Source organism: Vespula vulgaris, chromosome 12 (genome assembly GCF_905475345.1).
Source record: "Vespula vulgaris chromosome 12, iyVesVulg1.1, whole genome shotgun sequence".
Lineage (NCBI taxonomy): Eukaryota > Metazoa > Arthropoda > Insecta > Hymenoptera > Vespidae > Vespula > Vespula vulgaris.
The window spans coordinates 2,827,501-2,850,831 of record NC_066597.1 but is presented as its reverse complement, the minus strand read 5'-3'; the positions used below and the strand labels follow the sequence as shown (position 1 = coordinate 2,850,831).

Here is a 23,331-nt window from a genome sequence, read left to right as displayed (position 1 = left end):
TCAACGTATCTGGTATATATGTATATAGCACACAACGTATCACGATAGAGCAGTTCGCAGTACTTCAAGGTCGGGTTTGCATGGACACGCATGTAAATGAATGGGGACTGGATAGGGCAGTGTAACAGGCTAACAAAGAACGCAAGGAGTCTTTCAAGGGTCTTATAGGCCTTTTAAAGCTGCTGAACAAAGACAGTAACAGTAACAGCAGCACCAGCACCAGCATCAGTATCAGTACCATACCAGCACCAACACCAGTACCACAACCACCACCATCATCACCATCATCAGCAATAATAGCAGCATCGGTAACTAAATTAAGTAGTCTATGAAATTCTTCATCGTCATCATTAGAGAACTTGCAATCGTTCTTTCTCAAATACATACGAATTTATTTCTTTTATAAAGTATCTATCGATCATCATCATCATCATCATCATCATCATCATTATTATTATACTCGGATCAATCACTATTTCTATTTATTACTTGATCGTACAGAACCATCATATTTTTTCGATCCGACGAATCGTTTATCATTATCTTTGCGATATAAAAAAAAAAAAAGAAATAGAAGATAAAAAAAGGAAAAAAGAAAAGAGAAGAATCGATTCCACGCGTAGCTGTCAATCAAAATGTTCACGAGTAATCACGATACGACACTCTTACGATTCCCTTATCAAGCCTACAGAAATTCAGAGGAGTTAGGATATACGTATATATCTACCTATATACATATGTATGTACTTCGTTTCACCTACCCGTGTTTAACAACGTAGCTCTCCTAACTCGTTTCAACTAACTCTCTTCGCAACCCCTGAGTTTTAGACCAATCGTGAATACACGTTAGGGGTGCAAAGTATTAGGCTGTTACGTTCATTGAAGAGGATCATTTGGGATAGATAGAAAAAGGGAGAGAAGGGGAAGGGGAGGGCTGAAAAAGAGGGTTGATTCGCAACATATAGGGATGCTGAGTCCTACTCAAACCGGTGTTCAATGGCACCCCATTGTGTCATTCATCGATTACCTACTATTTTCTGTTAGGCCAACCTACCCGACATCGATCGGAAACCATTTCTGTCTTCTTTCAGCAAACGAATTTATTTCGAGTAATTGTCGAGTATTTCTTCGTAATTTTTCTAATTGCTTCTTTTTTTTTTCTTTCTTCTTTTTCTAAATCAATCGAATATTCTCCAATATTCGTTTTCGATTAACTAAACGATCCTCGTTTATTGTTGAAATATTTAGATATTACTATTAAAAAAACTTTACTTGTCATTGAAATTAATATCAAAGTACGTGCAATAATTTATATTATATTAAGAAATATATATATAAAAAAGAAAAAGGAAGAAGAAAATAAAATCTTATTTCTCTTATAATACTTACAAAACATGATTGAAATACCGAAAAGCTTATATGTATAATAAAATAAAAAAAAAAAAAGCGAAGGGAAAAGAGAGAAAAAACAATTTAAGAAGCCAAGTAGGCTCGACCTCAGTTTCTTTTTTGTACGACTAATTAAAGCAACGAAATTAATTGGATCAATTTATTTGAACCCACGCGACAATGAAAATAAAGGGAGGAAGATAAAAAAAGGGCGGCTCTTTTGAACTCATTCATGTGATACAGTTCAGACTCCAAGTCTTGGTTTCCATGAAAATAATACTTTATGTAGAAAGTCGAGATGTCTGGACTCTTGAGTCCGTCTCGAGTTTATCATTCTTGTTATATGTAGACGTAAATATGTACACGGACGTACGCACTCAAGTAGAGTAAAAGAAATATGAAAGAAAAGAAAGAAAATAGAATAGTAGTGGGGCATACTGAAGGAATAAAGTCGAACCTCACTGAAATTCCAAGTTATCAGTTTGTGACGGTTTCTTGATCAGTTGTGACGTCCGGCAGAAATTTTAACGTTAACTAAATAATTTCAATAAAAATCAGAGAGAATAAAAAACGAAAGATAAAGAAGAACAAAAAGGAAAATTAAAGAAATGTAATTAAACGAAAGGGAAAAAACTTCTTAATCTTTTTACGATTTTTATAGTTCGACCTTGATCGTGAACTTATCTAACATAAACACTAATTGATTCTCGACGTCGGTATAAGCTTTTTATATACATAGACGATTTTTTTTAAATAATTCATCTATGTATCAATTCATAGAACGAAGTGAAACGCTACTTCGTTTGTAATTTATCGTTTTCTTTTCTTCTCGTTTTTGTTTTCTTTGTGCGCGCATGTGCCTCTTGAAGATTTATCGCAATTTGCGTCAATCGATTTTTCATTATTAATCGTTTCTCGACCTTTTACTATAATAATTACAATACTAGTAATCCTACATTAAGACTCGATATATATATATATATATATATATATATACACGCATGATTTTTGTATTTGACGTAAGTGACACGAGTGAAAAAAAAGTGATGAAAATGTTTGCAAGGCGTTAATAAATGAATAAATAAATTAATTAATTATTAGTGCGCGTTAAATGCAACGAATCGTGGAAATATATTTAATATATAAACGAAAATGTTTCTCAACGAAACTCTGTTAGTGCTAACTTATACAGCCAATATTATGTCCAGGCTACCTGAACAAGAAAAATTAAGTTCGCTCGATGATCCTAGTGATTTTTCTAATTTAACTACGACAACACTTTCGCCGGAAGAAGAGGAAAATAAATTCGAATTCGAAGATCGTAAGTCTGCTTTTAATGATTTTAAAATACGACATAATTGTTTTAAACAAAATCGAAACTATACTTTTCTAATTCAATGAAATTAATCCCAAATATTATATCACGAATATCGTCTTCATTGTTAATAACAATAAACATATAAAATTACATTACTAATTATTATCGAAGAAAATTTATTTAATCGTTATTAATAACAATATATATATATATATATTATTGAAAATAAAAGTATTAATTATCATAGAAAATTCGGATAAAGTCACATGGTACAATGCTTTTTAACTATACAATAGTGTATATATATATGTGTGTGGTGTGTACATAGGGATATATAAATTAGCATATATATATATAGCTAATTTAACAACGAATAGACAAAACATGGATAGTTATATTCATACATATAACTGTATTCAACTGGTAAAATGACGTAAAGAGATACTGATAACAGTATTGATAACCTCTCCTGGGTCGAATTACGTTTTTTGTCTCTTTCGGATCTTAATTTAATAGTAAATAATAGTGTGTATGTACCTTTAAAAATTTTTTTATTTATATATATGTATATATATATATATACATATATCTATTCACACATGTACAAATAAATATAACGAAAAAGAACGATTATACGTATGTGTAATATAAATTTAATCGGTTATCAAAAAATTGTATTTTTTTTGTAATATCTAACAAATTATAATTAATACAAATTGATTTATTACACACACATTTTTTGTTACTTTTTTGTATTTTTGATCCCCAGTTGAATGATAGACCGTCGTACAGATCGTTTAAGAATTATGATATTTTACAGGCGTTATTAATAAGTCGGATCTCCTCTAATTTATGGTTTTAGAATTACGACAAAAAGTTCGTACAATTATTACGTTTGTAATTACTAAAATTAATCTATACTCATGATTTGTTTTTTTACATTATTTCGAAGGTCATACCTTATTTTATTTCATTCAGAATGATTAATGTAGAGATTGGGATTGAAAAAGGAATAGAGTTGTATTACTTGATACAATATCGATGTAGTTTTTATATCATTTCGATCATCTTAATTTTATTTATGTTTGTTGATTTATTTATCTGTTTAGAATGGTACATGTGGAGATGTTACGAACCCTATGGATGTTTCTACATCGGTGCACCATGGTCAGGCGAAAATCGTCCAGTTTCGATGTTTCCAGCTCGACCAGATAGTATCAATCCACATTATTTACTATACACACGTGACTACATAGATCAACCGCACGAATTGAAGATCGATCATTTCGATACGATCAAGAGTGCACCGTTTCGATTAGAAAACACTTTTTACTTCATTATACATGGATTTTTAGACAACGGTGATGACACCTGGGTAATGGTGAGTATCTAAATAAAAAACAAAAAACAAAAAAAAAACAGAAATCCACAATCGAGTCGATTCAAACATTTTCTACTTCTAAACTTTTTTCTTCTCGAACCATTTAATTAATAATTCTAATCGAATAATCTTTTAGAGGACACTGAATGAATTATTATTGCGAGAAGATTGCAACATTTTAATCGTAAATTGGATAGGTGGAGCAGGTCCGCCATATACACAAGCAGTAGCCAATACGAGATTGGTCGGTGCTATGACAGCTCGATTGGCAGCACAATTAATAAATATTGGTAAAATTTTACCAACGAAGATGCACATTATTGGACACAGTCTTGGCGCGCATACAGCTGGTTACGTTGGTTATACGCTGAGGCTACGTTATCGTCATATTTTGGGAAGGATAACAGGTTAGAAAAGAAACACGGGCCAGTTGAACTTACGACGTGGAAAATAAAAAAAGAAAAGGAGAAATCAAAAAAGAAAAGACCAAAGAAAAACGGGAGAAAAAAAATTCGATAGTTGTCGCCATCTTTGATGCGCATTTTTTTTCTCTCTCTTTTTCAAAGTCAACAACTTTGTTACTACACTTACGATCATCATACTTCGTTCTTTCGTTCTTTCGTTCGTTCGTTCGTTCTTTCGTTCTTTCGTCCGTTCGTTCGTTCGTTCGTCCGTTCGTTCGTTCGTTCGTTCATTCGTTCGTGCGTAACCCGAACGATCCCGAACTCGTATCCTTCATCTCTTCGCAGACACGTGGTCCGTCGACACTCCGGAGACATACGAAGATGGCCGATCGAATCCCAACCGATCAGGGTAACAGCTATGAAGGAAGAGAACCTTTGGACGACCTGCTTTTACCTCTCTGACGTTTTTTGTCCGCTCTCTTTTCTCTCTTTTTATGTCTATATCTATCTTCTTCGATTCATTTTTAGAATATATAATAAACGATAGAAAGCCAATCTCTCTCTCTCTCTCTTTCTCTTTTTCTTGAGTCAAAAGGTCATCCAAGTCATTCCGAGGAAATCATTTGAAATCTTTATGAATACGCGAAGATAAATGAAATTAAAAATATTTAACGATTTCTCTCTCTCTCTCTCTCTCTCTCTCTCTTTTACTCTTTAGAATTTACGTACGTATGTACGTACGTACGTGTGTATATATTATATATGAGTGTGCATATTTACAGCAAGAAAAAGAACGGAAAAAGAAAAATATCTTCCATTTGCGTAACCGTGCAAAAAAAATTATGTAACATACAAATCTAATCGCGTAACGAGGTTATGCATGCTTTTAGTCCTGCGAATAGAGAAAAATATATATATATATATATATCGCAAGGAAAAAAGAAAGTAAAAGTAGTCTTCAAGGTTTCGACGAGAAATATATATTTATGTGTTTGGTGTTCGATTTCTTTTTTTTTTTTTTTGTGGTAACAACAAAACCGATCGATCGATATACGTATGGTGTGACCTCCATTGATAATAAAGAAAAAATTCTTCAGCTTTATTATTACGTAAGCTATCGATCCCATCGGGAAATACCAGGATAGTAGGACGTATTTGAGGTATCGTGTCCCTTTACGAATTCTTCTATCCTGAATGAAAGACCATTGAACTTCCTTTCTTTTTCTTTTTTTACTTTCTTTTAACAATTAGTCTATTTCCTTGTTCTTTCTTTTTTTTGACGGTTATTTTTATTTTTTTTCAATTATTTTTTCTTTGTTTTCATTATATCAATGAATTGCAGAGAGAAAAAAAATGGAGATGTTAAATTATTTATCATTATAATTAATTGATAAATAACTATGTATATATTTTTATTAATGAATATATATATATATATATATATACATATATATATATATATACATATCATTATAATTTGTTTTTTTTTCTTTCCTGTTATCATAAAAAACACGTAACTTTCTTTAACAAAGCATATGCGAAATTAATTTTACATATACACGAAAAAAATCACACTTCCTTCTTTACGCAATGTCAGAAGTAATAACGCATTTCGTAGTTTGGATACGACGATGTTACGACGAAACACGCGCGCGCAACTATCGTGTAACTCTTACGTGAGGATATTTTCGTTGTTACTGAAGAAGAAGAAGAAAAAAAAAAGAAAGAAAGAACAAAAATTCGCAAAAATAGTAACGAGATTCGTTCATAAATTAACTCGCGAACTTAACACAATCTTTTATGAGAGAAAGTTGAAAAAAGAGAGAAAGAGAAGTAGAGAAAAGAACAAAACAAAAATTACATTTATTAATTAACTATCTTGGATCATTTACATAAAATGCGAATTATTATAATAAACAACACGGTTATTTGTCGAACGAACGAAAGAACTTTCTTAAATGACGAAATTTCGAGTTTCTTTTTTTTTTCTTTCTTTTTCCTTTTCTTTTTTACAATCCATTAACGTAATCATTGCGCGTACTTTTGTACTTATGTACGATTCATAATGACACACACACACATATATATATATATATATTGCTAATAATTATTGTTTGTCTTACGTTGTCTTTAAGGCCTCGACCCAGCAGAGCCACACTTCAGCAATACTTCGCCTATGGTACGACTCGATCCAACCGACGCAATGTTCGTGACAGCAATTCACACCGATTGTAATCCATTTATCAGCGGTGGCCTTGGTATTACTCAACCGGTTGGCCATATCGACTTTTATCCAAATGGTGGTCGCAATCAACCTGGTTGCAACGAGGGTGTACTCAATTCGATCACCTTGGAACGTGGTAGTTTCTTTCGTGGTCAGTCATATTTTGTAATTAATTAATAGTTACATAGGCATTTGCTAACCATTCGAATAATATCTTTTTAATATTTATCGTATTATTGTTATTTTTATTAAAAATAATATAATCATTCTTCTTTCTAGTTTAAAAGAAAAATATATATATTATATATATATATTTTTTTGTATAATTGTAATTAATTTATTTGCTTCAATTATTTCTCTTGTGTCGATACGAATATCCTATTATCTAATACATTTTTATTATTCTCTTTTTTTATGTTTCTTTCTTTTTCCATACATTATAATCATAATTACTGTTTTTTTTTTTTTCTGAAGGTATCAAGAGGTTCTTAGGATGCAATCATATTCGAAGTTACGAGTATTTCATCGAAAGCATCAACACTAATTGTCCTTTCATAGCGGTTCCCTGTACATCCTGGGATAAATTTCAAGAGGGTACTTGTTTCGATTGCGTCGATCAATATTGTCCTAGATTTGGTCTGGACGCACAACCTGGGAATTATCATGCTTCCGTTTTCTTGATGACAGGCTCGGACAAGCCGTTTTGTAGTTAGTAATTTCTTTCACATATGACCTAGAAATGACTTTGAAATCTTCGACTAAAAAAGAAAAAGATGTCATAATGTCTCATCCCTGAAATCGGATAACACTCGTCCGAACGATTTTTCTCAAAAATGTCGCGTTTCTGAGATTAGAATTTATAAAACAATATTTTGGAACGCCCAATATAATAAATTTCTCTTCTCTCTTTCTCTCTATGATATACGAAAAGCCAAGAATTTTTTAATGATTTTATTTTTTCTTTATAACAATTATTCCTCCAAGTTTTTTGAGACAAATTTTTTGATTCCAACTTTATTTACAATCTGACGAAATAATTTAAAATTTTTACAATGTAATAGAAGGAAAAAGAAAATGATTCTAAAAATCATTCCTAATGGAATGTTTTTAATTACATGCAATATCTATTGTCCAAATAATGATCTATTACGATCTATTGTTATATATAATGATATTTCAATATTTTTCAGAGGCACATTATCGCGTAACAATAAATATTTCGAAAACGAACGAGAGTCTAAGTTATGGCGGAGAAGTAGGCATGTTTGTCATTAGAGTGATCAGTGCTAATGGAAAACAAACAGAGAAAATGAAACTGAGTCCTAATTCGAAATATTATGAGCCTGGTAGTGTACATAAAATTGTTTTACCTGGCGATGTAATAGGCAAACCAGAATCTGTTGAAATCACTTGGGAATATCAGACTTCTATGTTCAATCCTTTAACATGGAGATTTCTTCATACACCTCGTGCTTATATCGATTCATTGACGGTCGATAATCTCGAATTTGATCACGGGTAGGTACTACTTGATAATTTCTTTACAATCGATCTATGGATCTATCGATATTTTTCTTTGTTCATATGATTGATCGAATCTTTTTAAACAGTATATTATTTATATTATTACTAAAGAATAATATCTCAAATTAACTTTCCAGTTTTATTAAAGAAAATTAAACCTAATTTTTTTTTTTTAATAGTAATTTTTAAAACATTAAACGTAAAGTACTATATATATATATATATATATATATATATATATATATATATAATCGTAATAATTATCTTTTTTTCTTTAGAATCACGGTCTGTCCAGACGAGACAAATACGCTAATAGCAAACGAGCCAAAGATTTTAACAGTAGAAAATTGTGGCAACACCAATACCAACGTAGTTTCAACTTGACCATCTTCAAAATCACCTTATGAGTTATTGCAACAACAACAACGAAGAAAAAAAAAATAAAGAAAAGAAGAAAAATAATAAGAAGAAAAATGATCTGATCATACGATTAATCTCAACTCTCGCTACAATCTACTAGGATATATTTTCGCCAAGCTTAATTTATTGCTCGACGATCCATACAAGTCGTCAAGGTACTCTCATCAGTTTCCTTATGTATCATCTCATCCTTCTTCTTTTTCTTCTTCTTATTCTTCTTCCTCATCCTTTTCTCTATATATTCTACACACACACACATATATATATGTATATCTTTCTCTCTCTATATATATATACTCACACGTACACACAACACCACACACATAGCCATACACATCTTTTATTAAACGCATGTAATAGAGTTAGTTTCGCTGAATGATCAGTGGTACCAACTTTAATACACGAATGAATCTAATCCTTTCACTGTCATTATGCACACGTGTATCTTTCACCTTGGCACTCACTTTCATGCGTGACCGGTAAATCGAAGACTATTAATCCAATCATTTGCGATTATAACTCTCTTCATTCTTTTTATTTTCTCCCTCTATCTATCTATCTATCTATCTATCTATCTATCTATCTATCTATCTACTATCTATTTATCTATCTATCTATCTGTCTATCTAATCTATCTATCTACTAAAAAATTAAAGGAAGAGAAATTTATTAATTTTTAAATCAGGAAAAACACTTCTAAGTAATAGATAAATCTAATTTGAAATAAAAAAACAATTCTCTTATAAAATTCATTTCACTTTAACGATAATATCATCATTTTCATAAAGATAATAAGTACGTTCTTTCAACAAATAAAAGAAACAAGAGATCGTTGAGATTTTCGAATGACATTCGAATTATTTCTTCTAAATGATACTAATCGTAGTATTAAATATTAAATACACATTTTACTTTCTGATCTTATTATATTACATAATCGTTCGAATATTTAAAATGAGATAAGATATGTAACGATTAGTTAGATATTTTCTGTTCAATTATTGTTCTAAATGATCCTAATCGAAAGACAAATATCTGTGTGTTTTACTTTCTAATTCTATTATATCACTTAACGTGATAATGAGAAGTTTAACGATTAGTAACAATTTCTATCACATTTTCCTCAAATTAAAAATTGTTAACATTTTTTTTTTTTACTTATACACATAATCATTATATTATCATTTCTGATTAGGAAAAATAAAATGACACGTCTCGTCGGTGTCGAATTTGTTTATTTTATGTCTGATTATATACATGCCAATATTACGTAGTCCAACTTGTAGATATATAGGTACGAGTCTATCGACAGTGACCGATAAACTTGATTAGAAAAAAAAAAAGAAGAGAAGTCAAGAATGAAAAGAACAAAAAAGGAAAACAAAAAACAAAAAAAACAAAAATGATTGCGACTGTTCTAGATTGGTATGTAAATCGATTGAATTCCCTTCTAGTAAATAAATTAACAAATAGTGAATGAATAGACAATTATCTAGGTCATTTTAATACAAGACCAAGTTTTTCTTAATAGAAAATTTACATACATATGTATATACGTACATACGTACATACGGACACACATACACACATACGTACAAACACATATCGAACAGTTCATAACTGATGTCCATGTTGGATCGAGCTAATAAACAAATAGTAAATAAATAGATAATATATTTAGATAAATTAAAACGCAAGCTCAAGTTTTTCTTATTATAAAACTTACGTGCGTATAAGGAAATAATTCGCAATCTTGTGTCGTGATAATAAACGAATAAAAAATAAATAGGTCAGTTTAAGTCCAAATATTTTCTCATTAGAAAAATTGTTATTGCTTATAAGTAAAGAATCGACAAATTGACGTCGATGTTTGTATCGTGGTAATAAACGATTAAAAAATAAATAAACAATATACATACATACATGCATACATACATACATACATACATACATAGATCAGTTTGAAAGCGTGTGAAAATTTGTTTTACGTATAAACTATAACTGTGTTTGATAATCTATGTCCATGTTGAATTGAACTGATGAACTATGTTGAGACTAGGTGTGCTATTTATCTATCTACCTACCTGCCTATCTACCTGTCTACCTACCTACCTACCTATCTACCATCTACCTGCCTACTTCACTGTATACTAACAACAGTGGTGGGCAAAATATTCCGGAGCAAGTGGAATCCGCTGTACATTCGACGAGCAGTCGAGTATCGGCCTCTCACCGTGCAAAACGTTTCGTCTCTTTTACGTTCTCGATCCCGGCCACGTTTTCTTTCGCCTCGGATCGGTGCCTCCCGAATGAGAAACGAATTTAATCGGACAGTTCGAGAGCAACCGAATTAAAGAGAGAGAAAGAAAAGGAAAGGGAGAGAGAAAGAGAGAAAGAGAGAAATAGAAAAGAAAGAAAAGTAAAGTAAAGAGATAACGAACGAAAGAAGGAAAAAAATTCAATTCTTTTTGAATCGTTATGTACGATCGATAATTATTAATCACGTGACGTGAATTACATTCTTCAAAAAGTTATTAACGATTTTAACAAGTGGCTTGAATTAAAATATATATATATATATATATATATATATATATATACACACATATATATATATAAATATGTATATGTTACGAAGAAACTTTACAATGGATCGATAAGAAACAAAAAAAAAAGGAAAAGGAAACAGCAGCACAGCAGTGATATGAAGGAACATTTTCGAAAATGTGAGTCCGTCTATATTGTTCGATATAACATATTTTCATTTTTATGTTTATTTTTTTTTTTTTTTATTTTTATTTTATTTTTTCTTATTTTATTTTATTTCATTTCGTTGCACTTATCTTCTAATCATCGTCTTACCAATATTAACGTATACGAGTTAAAGAGGTGTAGATAATCAATGAGGTAATCGGTCCTCTCGGACACTTTACATGTTGTAACTGTAACACTATGGATGACGTTTGTTACCATACGAACGATATCGTACGCTCGTGTTTTCTTTCTTCTTTTTCTTGGACTTTTCTTTTTATTTTGTCTTTTTTCTTTCTTCTTCTTCTTCTTCTTCTTCTTCTTTTTGGTCACCCTTGTCACGTTTCACACGCAACAAAATTTCCATTCGAATCTCGTACGGTATTGCGTTCATATCGTGACGCTTGACTCGTCTTATCTCATTCTCTCTTTTGTACTTTATTTCGTTTGTTAGAAAAGGAAAAAAAAAGAAAAACGAAAGGAAAAAGAAAATGGAAAAGAGACACCTAAAGATACACGTGTTGATTTCATTTAATTTGTTTAGTTACATAAAAATAAATTGTCTCTCGAAAATGATATCGATAACTTTTGGGAACGTTTATATTTTATATATATATATATATATATATATATATATATATATATATATATATAGATGTATGTGTATACGAGGATACGTAATATGTGTGTATATGTATGTGCGTGTGTATGTGTGTGTAACGTTATAGGCTAGTACGCGAACTTTCTCCATGGACAAGCAACTCGAATCTACGTAGGCGTATATAAACGCTTTTACATTTATCGAGTGACTTTTAAAAGCGCTTCGTTACAGGTTTTTCATCGATATCTAAATGAATCTAATAACATATATATATATATACACACACCTATATACATTTATATATATATAAGTATTTACATACGTATGTATGTGAAACATATTTATATATTACATTTCCAAGTTGATTTATTTAATTTAATATATATAAATTCTTTTCTTTTCTTTTTCAATTTCATGAGAGAGAGAGAGACAGAGAGAGAAATTAGAAGGATCGTTGTTTTCTTTTCAATTGAAAAAAAAAATGACAATATTATTTAGTATATATGTATATATCCGTAAAAAAGGCATATATATATATATATATATATATATTTTTTTTTGAATCGGTATGTACAAAATCAAACGATTCGAATCGAAGGTACTATCGAAGAGAAATATCTACAATGTTTCCAAGTACTCACGAACTAGGAAGCGCTTTTATATCGGCAAGCAGCACGCGAGACGACTCGCAAACTGACTCGTTAAGTGCAAATCGTTTCCTTCCTTCCTTCTTTCATCGTTTGTTCTTGAAGAATAAAAGTATATAAAAAAGAAAAAAAAAAAAAAAATGAGAAAAAGAAAAAAAAGTAGAGAATGACATCCTGCGACGAGAATATCAATTTTCTTCTCTTTTATTTGTTTGTTTTTTTCTTTTTCTTAAAATTTTTTTTGTTTGTAGAGATCATCCAAACAAAAAAGTATGTAAGATTCATATTATTTATTATGTAATTATATACGAGAATTATATACGTATTATAAAATGAACAATTAATTATCTATCAATGATTGATGAAATTTGTATATCCATATATTTGTAGTTCATTCGTATCTTGTGAAATTTTTGAATATTTATTAATTTTTTTATTGAAATAATAACGGAATGTTTGATCTTTCTTTCTGTTTTTTTTTCTCTTTTTTTAAAATATTTAGGATTTTATTTATCATGTAATTACACACGATTAGGAATTATGTATATAGCATAAAATGAAGATTTAAGGATCTATCAATAATTAATGTTATTTATATATGCGTATATTTGTAGAGATTATTTCTATCTTGTGAATATTTACCTATTTTTGAATATTTATTAATATTTTTCTCGAAATATTAATGAGATATTTTTTCTTTATACTTTCTTTTCTTTTGCTAATCTTTTTCGTAGAGGTCATTAAACATATCGATGTATTTAGGATTTACATTATTAATCATATAATTATATGCAAGAGTTATATACGTGAAATAAAATAAATATTTAAATATCTATTCTTAGTCAATGATATTTATATATCCGTATATTTGTAGAAATTATTTGTATCTTGTGGAACTTTTGAATGTATATTAATTTTTTCTTTGAAATAATAACGAAATATTTTATCTTTTCCATTATTTTTGATTTTTTTTTTCTTTTTTTTTTTGAATAAGAAATACTAATCGATTGAGTAAACGAATAATTACATAAATTTATACCTAAAGATTATTCGTATTTTATGTAACTGTGTCTATTCGTATTTTATGTAAATGAATATATACTTATTTAATTTTCATTTTCATCAGGATAGTGAGAAAATTTTTTTTTCTTTTTCTTTTGTCTTTTTTTTTTTTTATCATTAGACAAATTAATACCAATCGATGAAATAAATGAATGATAAATATATGTAGAGATTAATCGTATCTTATGCAACTATCGATTGAGAGTTGATCGTGTGTACTTCCGTAAGAAAACGTAGTAGTTTCCCTCTTTAATCGTATGTGAATCGCATATATATAAATACGTATATACTTACATGCATGAATACACAAACACACAGACACACACACACAAATTACAACGGAAACCCTGAAAAGTTCGTAATGATAGTTCGAAGAGAACGTGCACACGATATAAACCTTTCACAACGTCACGGTACGTCCAATATTATTTCTAGAGTCATCAGTTTGAATCTTCAATGATCATCCTCGATGATCTTTACGAAAGAAAAAAAAATACATTGAATATCGGGAAGATGGTAACGTTAGTTTCCTCGGCTTCGAGAAACGTCGGAGAGCTGTGAGACATCGTGAAAGCGTGACGAAAAGGTCAAGGTCATATCGAATCGGAAGGTCGTGTATTGGTGTGTGTGTTTTTCTTTGTAAGATATTAATAAAAAGAAAAATATTATAATCGACGAGTGGATTGAAAGATTGGAAAAATTCATGCATAAACAAAAGATATACAATTGAAAAAAAACATCATTTTCGATCATTGAACGTCTCAATTCAATAAATCGATTATTGATAAATGCATAAATATAATGAATTTCCATAAGAAATATTACTTTTTTATTCTTATCGCTCTTTTTGATTAATTTTATTTGAGTAATAAAGTATATTAATAGCAATAATTTTTTCGTAAATAATAGATATAGCAAAATGGTAATTAAAAAAAAAAAAAAAAAAAAGGAAACAAACAATTTCACGCTAACCATAAGAGATTATAGTGTCATTAAAAAAAAATCATGTCTTACTTTTTTTTTTCCTTCGTTCAAATAATCATAGTACATAATACATCGGTTTAGACTTGTTCCCCGAGAGACGATTAAAAGATACGGAAGATCGAAATTAATTATAACTTTCATAGACTCTAATTATAATAAATTTGTGTTTATTATAGCTTTTCATTACTTTGTTCGATTAAATTACATTGTAGTATATATGCGTATATATCAGTTGAAATTTATTATTGATTTGAGAGATAGAGAGAAAGAGTGAGAGAGAAAGAGAGAGAGAGAAAAAAAAAGAAGAAAGAGAAAAAGAGAGAGAGAGAGAGAAAAGAAAAATGTAAAAGAGAGAGACGAAGCGAAACGGAACATTTTGATAGACGTTGCACTCGCTCACAGACCATTACGTAGAAACTCCCAAGTGTAACCACTTTCGCAGCCACAAGTCGCATCTGCATCTATGGATCGCCATGCCAGCACGCCACTTCCGCCTTGGCTACCTCGTTAAATTGAAAACGTGCTTGTTAACCGTGATTAGATGGAAAATTAAGCGATTCGATCGTTCCCTTAATTAACATGACTTTAAAAAAGAAGAAGGAGAAGGAGACGAGAAAGAAAAATGAAACAAAAAACTTAAGTGGAATGGGTGGGATTTTCTCCGAAACGTAACTCTTAGATTCTAAAAGGAAAAAAAAAACACACACACACACATAAAAGATAATCTTCAGATAACATTCATTGTCGTGTAACACTAACCATTTTGTTCATGGTTATATCTATCTACTGATCGAACAAATGATTTGAATTTTTTAAATACAATTTCTCTCTCTCTCTCTCTCTCTTTTTCACGTTTGATCTTTACGATATAAATATGTTGAATATCTTAATAGAAACTCAATATAAAAAAATCGATATAAAACTTAGATCTATTCATATTTATCTAGAAACAGGAAACATCGTTCCTAATCAAAAACATATTTCTCTAATTCCATCTCTAAATCGCATTGAAATACGTATTTTCAAAAATCTCTTCATTTCGGAAATATCGTTATAAATGATATAGAACGTTACGCAAAGTTTTTGAATTAGCTAAAAGTCTTTAAAGATCATTACGAAAAATCAATTACTCATTCTCGAGACCTTTTAAGTTAATAAAAAATATGAACAAGAAACATTTCGTTTGACTTTGAAAGCCAACGAGATTCTCGATACGTTGTATCGCGAATCTAACTGATTTCTAATACTCGTTTAGATTCTAATACTCATCCTTTCTACGATACTTATAATGTGTTAACGTATGTAAGCACGTGTACACTTAATGGTAATAGAAAAGTTAGAATATTCTGTCGTAAAAATTTCCTGTTAATCTATCGGAATATATATACATGTGTATACGTACGTGACGACGAAAACGAGGGGAATGACGACGAGAAAGCGCCAACATTCTTTCGAACTGATTCGATGACAAACACATGGAGAACGTTGCCTTCTTTGAACGTAACATAACACATAGCTCTCGCGTTTTTACGAGTTATTTATTTTGATTTTGAAGAGCTGCCTTTTCTCTCTCTCTCTCTCTCTTTCTCTTTTATTTCTATTTCTTTTCCATTATCGAGAATCGAAACCATGATTAATTTCGTCCTCTTTCTATTTAGCATAAACACATGATACAATATTCATAATAATATATAAAATTCTAAAAGAAAAAAATCTAATCGAAATAAATTTCCATGAAGAATTTAACTATCAGATTAAATTCTTATTAATATTGTACATTTTAAATATCTTACGAAGGGATTCTAAGAAGTAACGGGTTTCTTTGTTCGTCAAGCATTAAAGAGACTCCATGGAGAATAGGTTTACGATCTTATGCAATCTTTCTCATAAAAGGCTTCAATATATGTACATATACCTCACTTCCTCTCTCTCTCTCTCTCTCTCTCTCTCTCTCTCTCTCTCTGTCTTTATCTTTGCTGAGTATTGACATATAATACATAAAACACGATATATCTCGTAAGAATCGCAACTTTTGGTATGCAAGTGGGCAATGTTGTGCATAAGTAATAAATTAAATTGACAGTTTATATATATATACACATACACACACACACACACACATGTATATATACATACCTTTATACAGATTAAAGTCGCCTAGATTTATCGTCCGCCATTCGAGTTCTGTTATGTCTGACATATAGGTCAGTGTAAAGGCCGAGCACGTTGGAAATTCATTGTTGCGGCACGAACGTACTCTCTCTCTCTCTCTCTCTTTCCCTCCCCACCTCTGTTATTTATTTATTTCACTCATTCACCTTTGGTAAGACTTGAATGATTTCTATTTCGATGAAGAAGATAAGTATACTCACCTTCAAGTATACGTATTATTAGTAAATACATACATACTATACGAAGCATTAGATATTTTGCAAGATTGTTTTCAAAGTCAAAGCCGTTATCGTAGTCACGAGACTACCACCAACGTAGACGAAAGCATTCGCCTTAGCCTAATACGGTACGTAATGACTCGTGCAATTTTATTTAATAACATCTTGTGAGATACTTTGGTATGCAAGTATTTATGCTTGCGAGAAAACAAGTTAAACTCGGTCAACCATTAAAATTCCGATTCTCTTTTTAAAATCTTTTATACGTTTGGAGTATAACTTCAATTATCTCGGGATATTAATAGTGAACTATTTTCTGAACGATTCGACATAATGCTTTTTTCCTTTTTTTTTTTTTTTTTTTTCATTCGTAATACTTATTTATTCCCTCGAAAATAACAAATCTTTATTGAACGATTGATACAATACTTTTCGGTTACTTCTTTTATTTTCTCTATTGTTTTAACACGTTATTATTTATTTATCTTTTAAGAACGAAAGGAAAAAAAAAATTATAGAACAAGAACGATTTGATATATGAATAAAATCAACAAAGAGTAGAAACAATCTCTTTCATATATTCGTAAAAAACGTTCCTAACTATCTAAATTCGTAAGTAAATTGTTCTAATTATCTAAAGAACGCAATATAATTATATTAAAACGTTCGTCTTAAACTTTCGCCCAATCATTTTAGTTTCTACCTTTCGTTTCACAAGATAAAGAGAGATAGAGAGAAAGAGAGAGAGAGAGAAAGAGAAAGAAAGAGAGCTAATTCGAAAAGAGGCATCATAGTTAGATAAACGATCAAGGCATTACGTTGGAATGCGATACTACAAAAAGTCGATCGTTTTGTACGTAAGACGACAAGTAAGAAGATTCGCGATCCTTGTTTCTTTGCGGCGAGAGAGTAAACGTAATGCGAGTTGTTTGTGGGTATAAGGTGAAATTTATTTTGTTGGTCTCTTACGAATTTGTGGCCACTCGTCTTACGTAATGGAGATCCAAAGGGAGACCAGAATAACTGAGAAAGAGAAAGAGAAAGAGAAAGAGAAGGAGAAAGAGAGAAAGGTACACTTACGTCACACTTCTATATAGTAATACTTGAAAATATTTCTCTCTCTCTCTCTCTCTCTCTCTCTCTCTGTTTCTTTTTTTTAATCTTTCCTCTCTCGAAGATTGGACTAGGTCACGACGATGATTCGATAATGATCTAATATTTTCCTATTTCGAAGAAAGATAAAGAAAGATCAAGGCCAGTAGGGAAAAAATTATATATATAAATATATATCATCGAAAAGAAATAGAAGTTAATTCGAAAATAATTCGTATTTCCTGAAGTAGAAACCATCTTAAACACTAAGTGATGTATTACCTTTCAAATATTGATATTATACATAGATACACAAAAAGAAAGAGAGAGAGAGAGAGAGAGAGAAATAGATAAATATATAAATAGAGATAGATAGAAACAACATCATTTCTGGGAGGTAAACGAAGATTTGTCGAGAGAAGGAGAAAGAGTAAATTGATATTTACTCGTGAACACGCGAAGAAATGCGTTTCCTCTGTAATTCGCTTTCTACAGGGAGTTCGAGAAAAGAGAGAGAAAGAAAGAAAAAGAGAGGGAACAAGAGAGAGAGAGAGAGAAAATAGTGATGATTAATAAATTAGAATGTTTCGAGGTTACCTGTAATTTCAAAAGAATCGTAAAGGATTTCCGCATGCTATAATTGAAATAAGAGAGAAAGAGAGAGAGAAAGACAGATAAAAAAAATTTATATTAAAAGAAAGATTTAGATACTTATTATAATATATATTATATATGTATATATGTATGAACTCCATGGTACGATACACACGGTCATATAACTTCCTGCATAATTATTCACGCCAACTGACAAAGAGCGACACGTTGGATAAAACTAATTCATTCATCTCGTAACAGCGAGTTAATGATTTTTTGTTTGGTAACAGAAAACGGGAGGTAAAAAAAAAAAAAAGAAAAAAAAACTAACGCAAAATACTCGAAAGATAATTCAATAAAGATATTAATTTCTTTTTTCTTTTTTCGAAGATGAAAAAAATACGAACAGAAAATTATCCAATTCTTTTTTTTTTTTTCTTTTTTTTATCTATTCTTCAAAAAACCTCGTCGACTTCAATTTTAATGTAATTTTATCAAATTCGGTAGACTCGCTTATTTTTCTCTTCTTGATTATTGTACAATGGTAATCAATAATAACGTTGAAACGTCACGATATCGTCGTTTACATAATAGTGATCACTTTCAAAAGTTCTATTGCTCGATTCGGTTCAACGTAATGTAAGTAACTTTACTAACTTATGCGAATATCTCTTTTTATCTAGTTCATCGAACACGATAATCTCGAACACGATGACCATAATAGCTCGCTTCCTGAATGGTTAAAAGGAATCCAATCTTCTATTTTCTATTCTTGTTATTTTTGTTTTTCTTTTTTCTTTCTTTCTTCTTTCTTCTATTACATCGAAATATAATAATTATTACGAATAAAGAATACATGTATATGTAATATACGATAGATATAATATATAAGTATATATCATATAATTTATAATCTTACGTAAATTTACATTTACATTTATATAATATGACCATGATGAATCTATGTTACAGTAATTATGAAAGTGAAGTAAATAAAGAGAAAAAAAATGTAGAAAAGAATTGTGAAATTATCTTGAATTAAATCGATCTACATTACCATAATACAAAACAATTAAAAAATAAAAAGAAATATGTATATATATATATCATTTTCATAATTACTGATTCGTACATTCAACAAATAAATCATCTAAATTTAATGCAATTAAACGTTCCATCGAAACGATCTATCAAGTTTCATGAAAGAAACTGAATTATCTGTGTTGATTTGCTTACGTCAGAAATCTCAGAATTCTCGATCAATGGAAATCATTGTAAAATTATCGTCACAGAAAGAGAGAGAGATAGATGGAAAAAGAGAAAGAGAGAGAGAGAGAGAGAGGGAGGAAGGAAGGAAGGGAGGGAGGGAGGGAGGGAGAGACAAACATCGAGATCCCATGTTTTATCATACTCTCTCGAGAGCCTACTTTCCCCATGTGTATCGTTTAGACGACTTTCTTCTCTGACAAACGCATACCATAGCCTCTCACAAGAATAATAAAAAAAGAAAAGAAAAAAATAATGTCATCTTACTTAAAAAATTAAAAAAAAAAGAAAAGAGAGAGAAAAGAAGCATACCACAAAAAAAATATTTTTAAAAAGCAAAGAAAAAAAGAAACTAGAGGAGAAGAAAAGGAAAGGAGCAAGGACGTTGAGAATCGAGTGAAAGAGAAAAGGAAGAAAAAAAAGTGGGAGAGGGGATGAAACAGGAAGTGATACAACATTGCCGGAGGGAAGGACGTCGAATCTGGGCCACATTATGTGTGTGTGTATGTGTATGTGTATATATATATATATATATATATATATATATATATAAAATGCGTACACGTACATATATATATGTGTATATATATATGTATATATATATCGCTCTCCCTCTCTATATCATCTTCTCTTACAAATCTTTTATCTTTCTCGCTCCCATACAACATTATGTTTTGTGTTACGCTATATTGTGAGTTACTTTGGCGCCATATTTACACTCTTACTTTCGAAATAATGATTATTTAATACCCGAATACCCCTCCTTCTCCTTCTCCTCCTCCTCTTCCTTCTCCCTCACTTCTTCGAGTGAAATGCACAACCTGGTCCAGGACCAGTCTCTCACTTTTCTCAAGAGATTTCGTGGCCAATTTCCAACATCTCTCTTCTTCTTCTTCTTCTTTTTCTTTCTCTTCCTCTTCTTCTTCTTCGTCTTTCTCTTCTTCTTTTTCTTCTTCTTGTTCTTGTTCTTGTTCTTTTTTCTTAATAATATTTTCTTTCGTTTTCTTTTAATGATTTCGCGAGACACACTTTCGAAAGGAACTTATCCTCGTTGAGATCTCTTTTTTAAAGTAAAAGAGTTGCTGCTCTCCTTTAAGAAGAAGAGAAAGGATACATAGCTTATTTTTCAGAATTTAATAGTTCCATAAGAACGTTTCCTCTGTAATAAAATCGAAATGGTACGTAGACTTTTACGATGAATGAAAGAAATGGATTGGAAAGAGATAATTGCTTTTGCACGAAGGATCCTAAGTTATTTTTATAATTTTTCGGTTGATTCCTTTGGATACTCTAATAATTTTTATGATAAAAGAAATTGATTAAAAAGAAAAAAAAAAAAAGAAACAAAAAAGAGAATCGTCGTGAATATTCTTTTGAAGAATTGCAATAGAACGAAAATCATTCTTATATCAAAAGAAATATTAAAAAATAATAAATGGAAATGTTATTTCTATTTTTAAAAGATCTGTATCATCTTCTGATCTCTTAAAAAGGAAATAAAATAATCAAAAAGAAATTATTACTTCTTACAGAATCTATATGATTCTTTGCTTTTTTTCTACAAAACTGATCTAAGATCTTAATTCTCACGACTTAAAGAAAATAAAAAGAAAAAAGAAAAGAAATAATTGAAAAGGGTTGAAATTTAACATTCGTCCTTTTCTTTCCTTAGGATGAGGAGGAGCGATACGAGTAAATACGACGTCTCCGAGGTCGCAGGAGTAACAATTTTGCTCCTCGTCGCATTGACTCCTGCTCTTTGCTCCGCCGGAATCCTGGACCCTTTTCAATGGGCAAGAAGCGATCGAATCGAAGTGAACATACCATGGTTACCATGTAAATATTACTTCCTATATATCTAATCCATTTACGTATATAAAAAAAAAAAAAACAGCAACAACGAATAGAAAGAAAAATAAGTATATAAAAAAAAATAATCGAGACATCACGATTGAAAAATTCATACTATGTACTTTACAGTCGAGAACGAAACAAGGTGTTACGATGAATTAGGCTGTTTAAACATAACCAGAAGTTGGTATCACTTGATGCATCGACCACTCAACGTATTCCCTTTACCGAGAGAGGTAATCAACACCAGCTTTATTCTTTACACCAATGACAATCCAACCGTGGTGAGTTCGATAAAGAGTTTTCATCTTAAACATTTCAATCGTATAATTCAATGAAACGAATGAAATCATGATCATAGGGTCACGTATTGATGGTAGCCAAGGACAAGTCTATCAAATATTCCAATTTTGATCCTAAACGAAAGACTAAGTTCATCATTCATGGTTTCATTGATACACCACTTAGCAGTTGGGTAAAGGTATAGAATATATAATATAATATATCTTTTTAAGTATTATAAAGTAAAAACAAACGAATTAATATTCATATATTAATATTTAGGAAATGAGGAACGAATTGTTAAAACACGGAGATTACAATGTAATTGTGGTCGATTGGGCTGGTGGTAGTCTACCACTTTATACTCAAGCTACTGCCAATACCAGATTAGTAGGCTTAGAAATAGCTCATCTTATAAAACACTTGCAGGTGAAGAAAAATTCAATTGTTAATTATATTAACATGATTTTGTTATTACTATATATCTATATATGCACTTGTTATAATGACATTTGTTTGTTTGACGAAAAAAAAATCAATAAATAAAACAGACCAACTACGGATTGGATCCAAACGATATTCATCTGATAGGTCACAGTCTTGGTGCCCATACAGCTGGTTATGCTGGTGAAAAATTACGTGGTAACATCGGTCGAATAACAGGCTTAGATCCAGCGGAACCATATTTTCAGGGAATGCCAAGTCACGTTCGTTTGGATTATACCGATGCCCAACTGGTCGACGTTATTCATACGGATGGAAAGAGTATATTTTTCTTAGGTAGGCGAGTCCAAAATCCAGAGAAAAACAAAAAGAGGAAATGTATACATCTTTCTGAACACTTTATCGTTAAAAAAAAAAAGAAAAAAAAACAAATCTTGTCAATACTATATCATAAACGAAATTTCACCGCAGTGCATATTTTATCTTTTAGTTGTAGAAAATGATAAGAAAAAGAATATCGATTGAAAATGTTTTTATTCGTTTAACTCAATTCGTTAATTAATTCGTATAACAATTGCAAATAACATCGAAGTAAGCAGCAGAAAATAAATTTATTATATACTTTGTGCATATTCATGGAACTGAAATTTCATCGTACAACATCATCATCTGTATTTTATCTTGGAAAAGAGAAAATAGAAAGAAAA

General features: G+C 30.4%; 2 protein-coding genes and 1 long non-coding RNA gene across 11 annotated transcripts in view; 2 read left to right on the top strand and 1 right to left on the bottom strand.

Annotated features, from left to right (window-relative positions):
* The first annotated feature begins 1,390 nt into the window (after window positions 1–1,390).
* On the top strand, window positions 1,391–10,718 carry LOC127068250 (pancreatic lipase-related protein 2-like). Of its 2 annotated transcripts, XM_051004184.1 has the most exons (8): window positions 1,391–1,999; window positions 2,598–2,710; window positions 3,817–4,088; window positions 4,225–4,495; window positions 6,628–6,867; window positions 7,191–7,424; window positions 7,907–8,234; window positions 8,519–10,718. In XM_051004184.1, coding segments are annotated over exons 1-8 (1,566 nt in total). In that variant the 5' UTR covers window positions 1,391–1,997; the 3' UTR covers window positions 8,625–10,718. The 2 variants fall into 2 exon arrangements, with proteins under 2 accessions (XP_050860141.1, XP_050860140.1); XM_051004183.1 differs by having other exon boundaries at window positions 1,391–2,710.
* On the bottom strand, window positions 3,952–6,757 carry LOC127068277 (uncharacterized). The gene is made up of 3 exons (XR_007782888.1): window positions 6,616–6,757; window positions 4,680–4,908; window positions 3,952–4,096 (listed from the first exon to the last, which is right to left on the bottom strand). It is a non-coding gene; the product is annotated as an uncharacterized LOC127068277 (long non-coding RNA).
* Window positions 10,719–10,862: 144 nt separating the features above from the next.
* LOC127068247 (pancreatic triacylglycerol lipase-like) overlaps window positions 10,863–23,331 on the top strand; it is a 23,086-nt gene continuing 10,617 nt past the window's right edge. For 6 of the 8 annotated variants that reach the window (XR_007782880.1, XR_007782881.1, XR_007782883.1 and 3 more), the window contains exons 1-6: window positions 10,863–11,386; window positions 21,720–21,883; window positions 22,028–22,182; window positions 22,260–22,379; window positions 22,463–22,609; window positions 22,732–22,960. Coding sequence is in view for 4 of the 8 variants with exons in the window: in XM_051004172.1 (XP_050860129.1) it covers window positions 11,385–11,386; window positions 21,720–21,883; window positions 22,028–22,182; window positions 22,260–22,379; window positions 22,463–22,609; window positions 22,732–22,960 (817 nt within the window). In the remaining 4 variants the exon portion in view is untranslated. Of the gene's footprint in view, window positions 11,387–13,706; window positions 14,135–17,051; window positions 17,224–21,719; window positions 21,884–22,027; window positions 22,183–22,259; window positions 22,380–22,462; window positions 22,610–22,731; window positions 22,961–23,331 lie in introns of those variants that run through there. The other 2 variants (XM_051004171.1, XM_051004173.1) reach the window with 2 other exon arrangements.

Coding starts and splice junctions, on each gene's coding strand:
- LOC127068250 (XM_051004183.1), top strand. CDS start 2,542: ATGTTTCTCAACGAAACTCTGTTAGTGCTAACTTATACAGCCAATATT. Junction 2,711..3,816: donor TAAATTCGAATTCGAAGATC/GTAAGTCTGCTT, acceptor TTATCTGTTTAG/AATGGTACATGTGGAGATGT. Junction 7,425..7,906: donor CTCGGACAAGCCGTTTTGTA/GTTAGTAATTTC, acceptor AATATTTTTCAG/AGGCACATTATCGCGTAACA.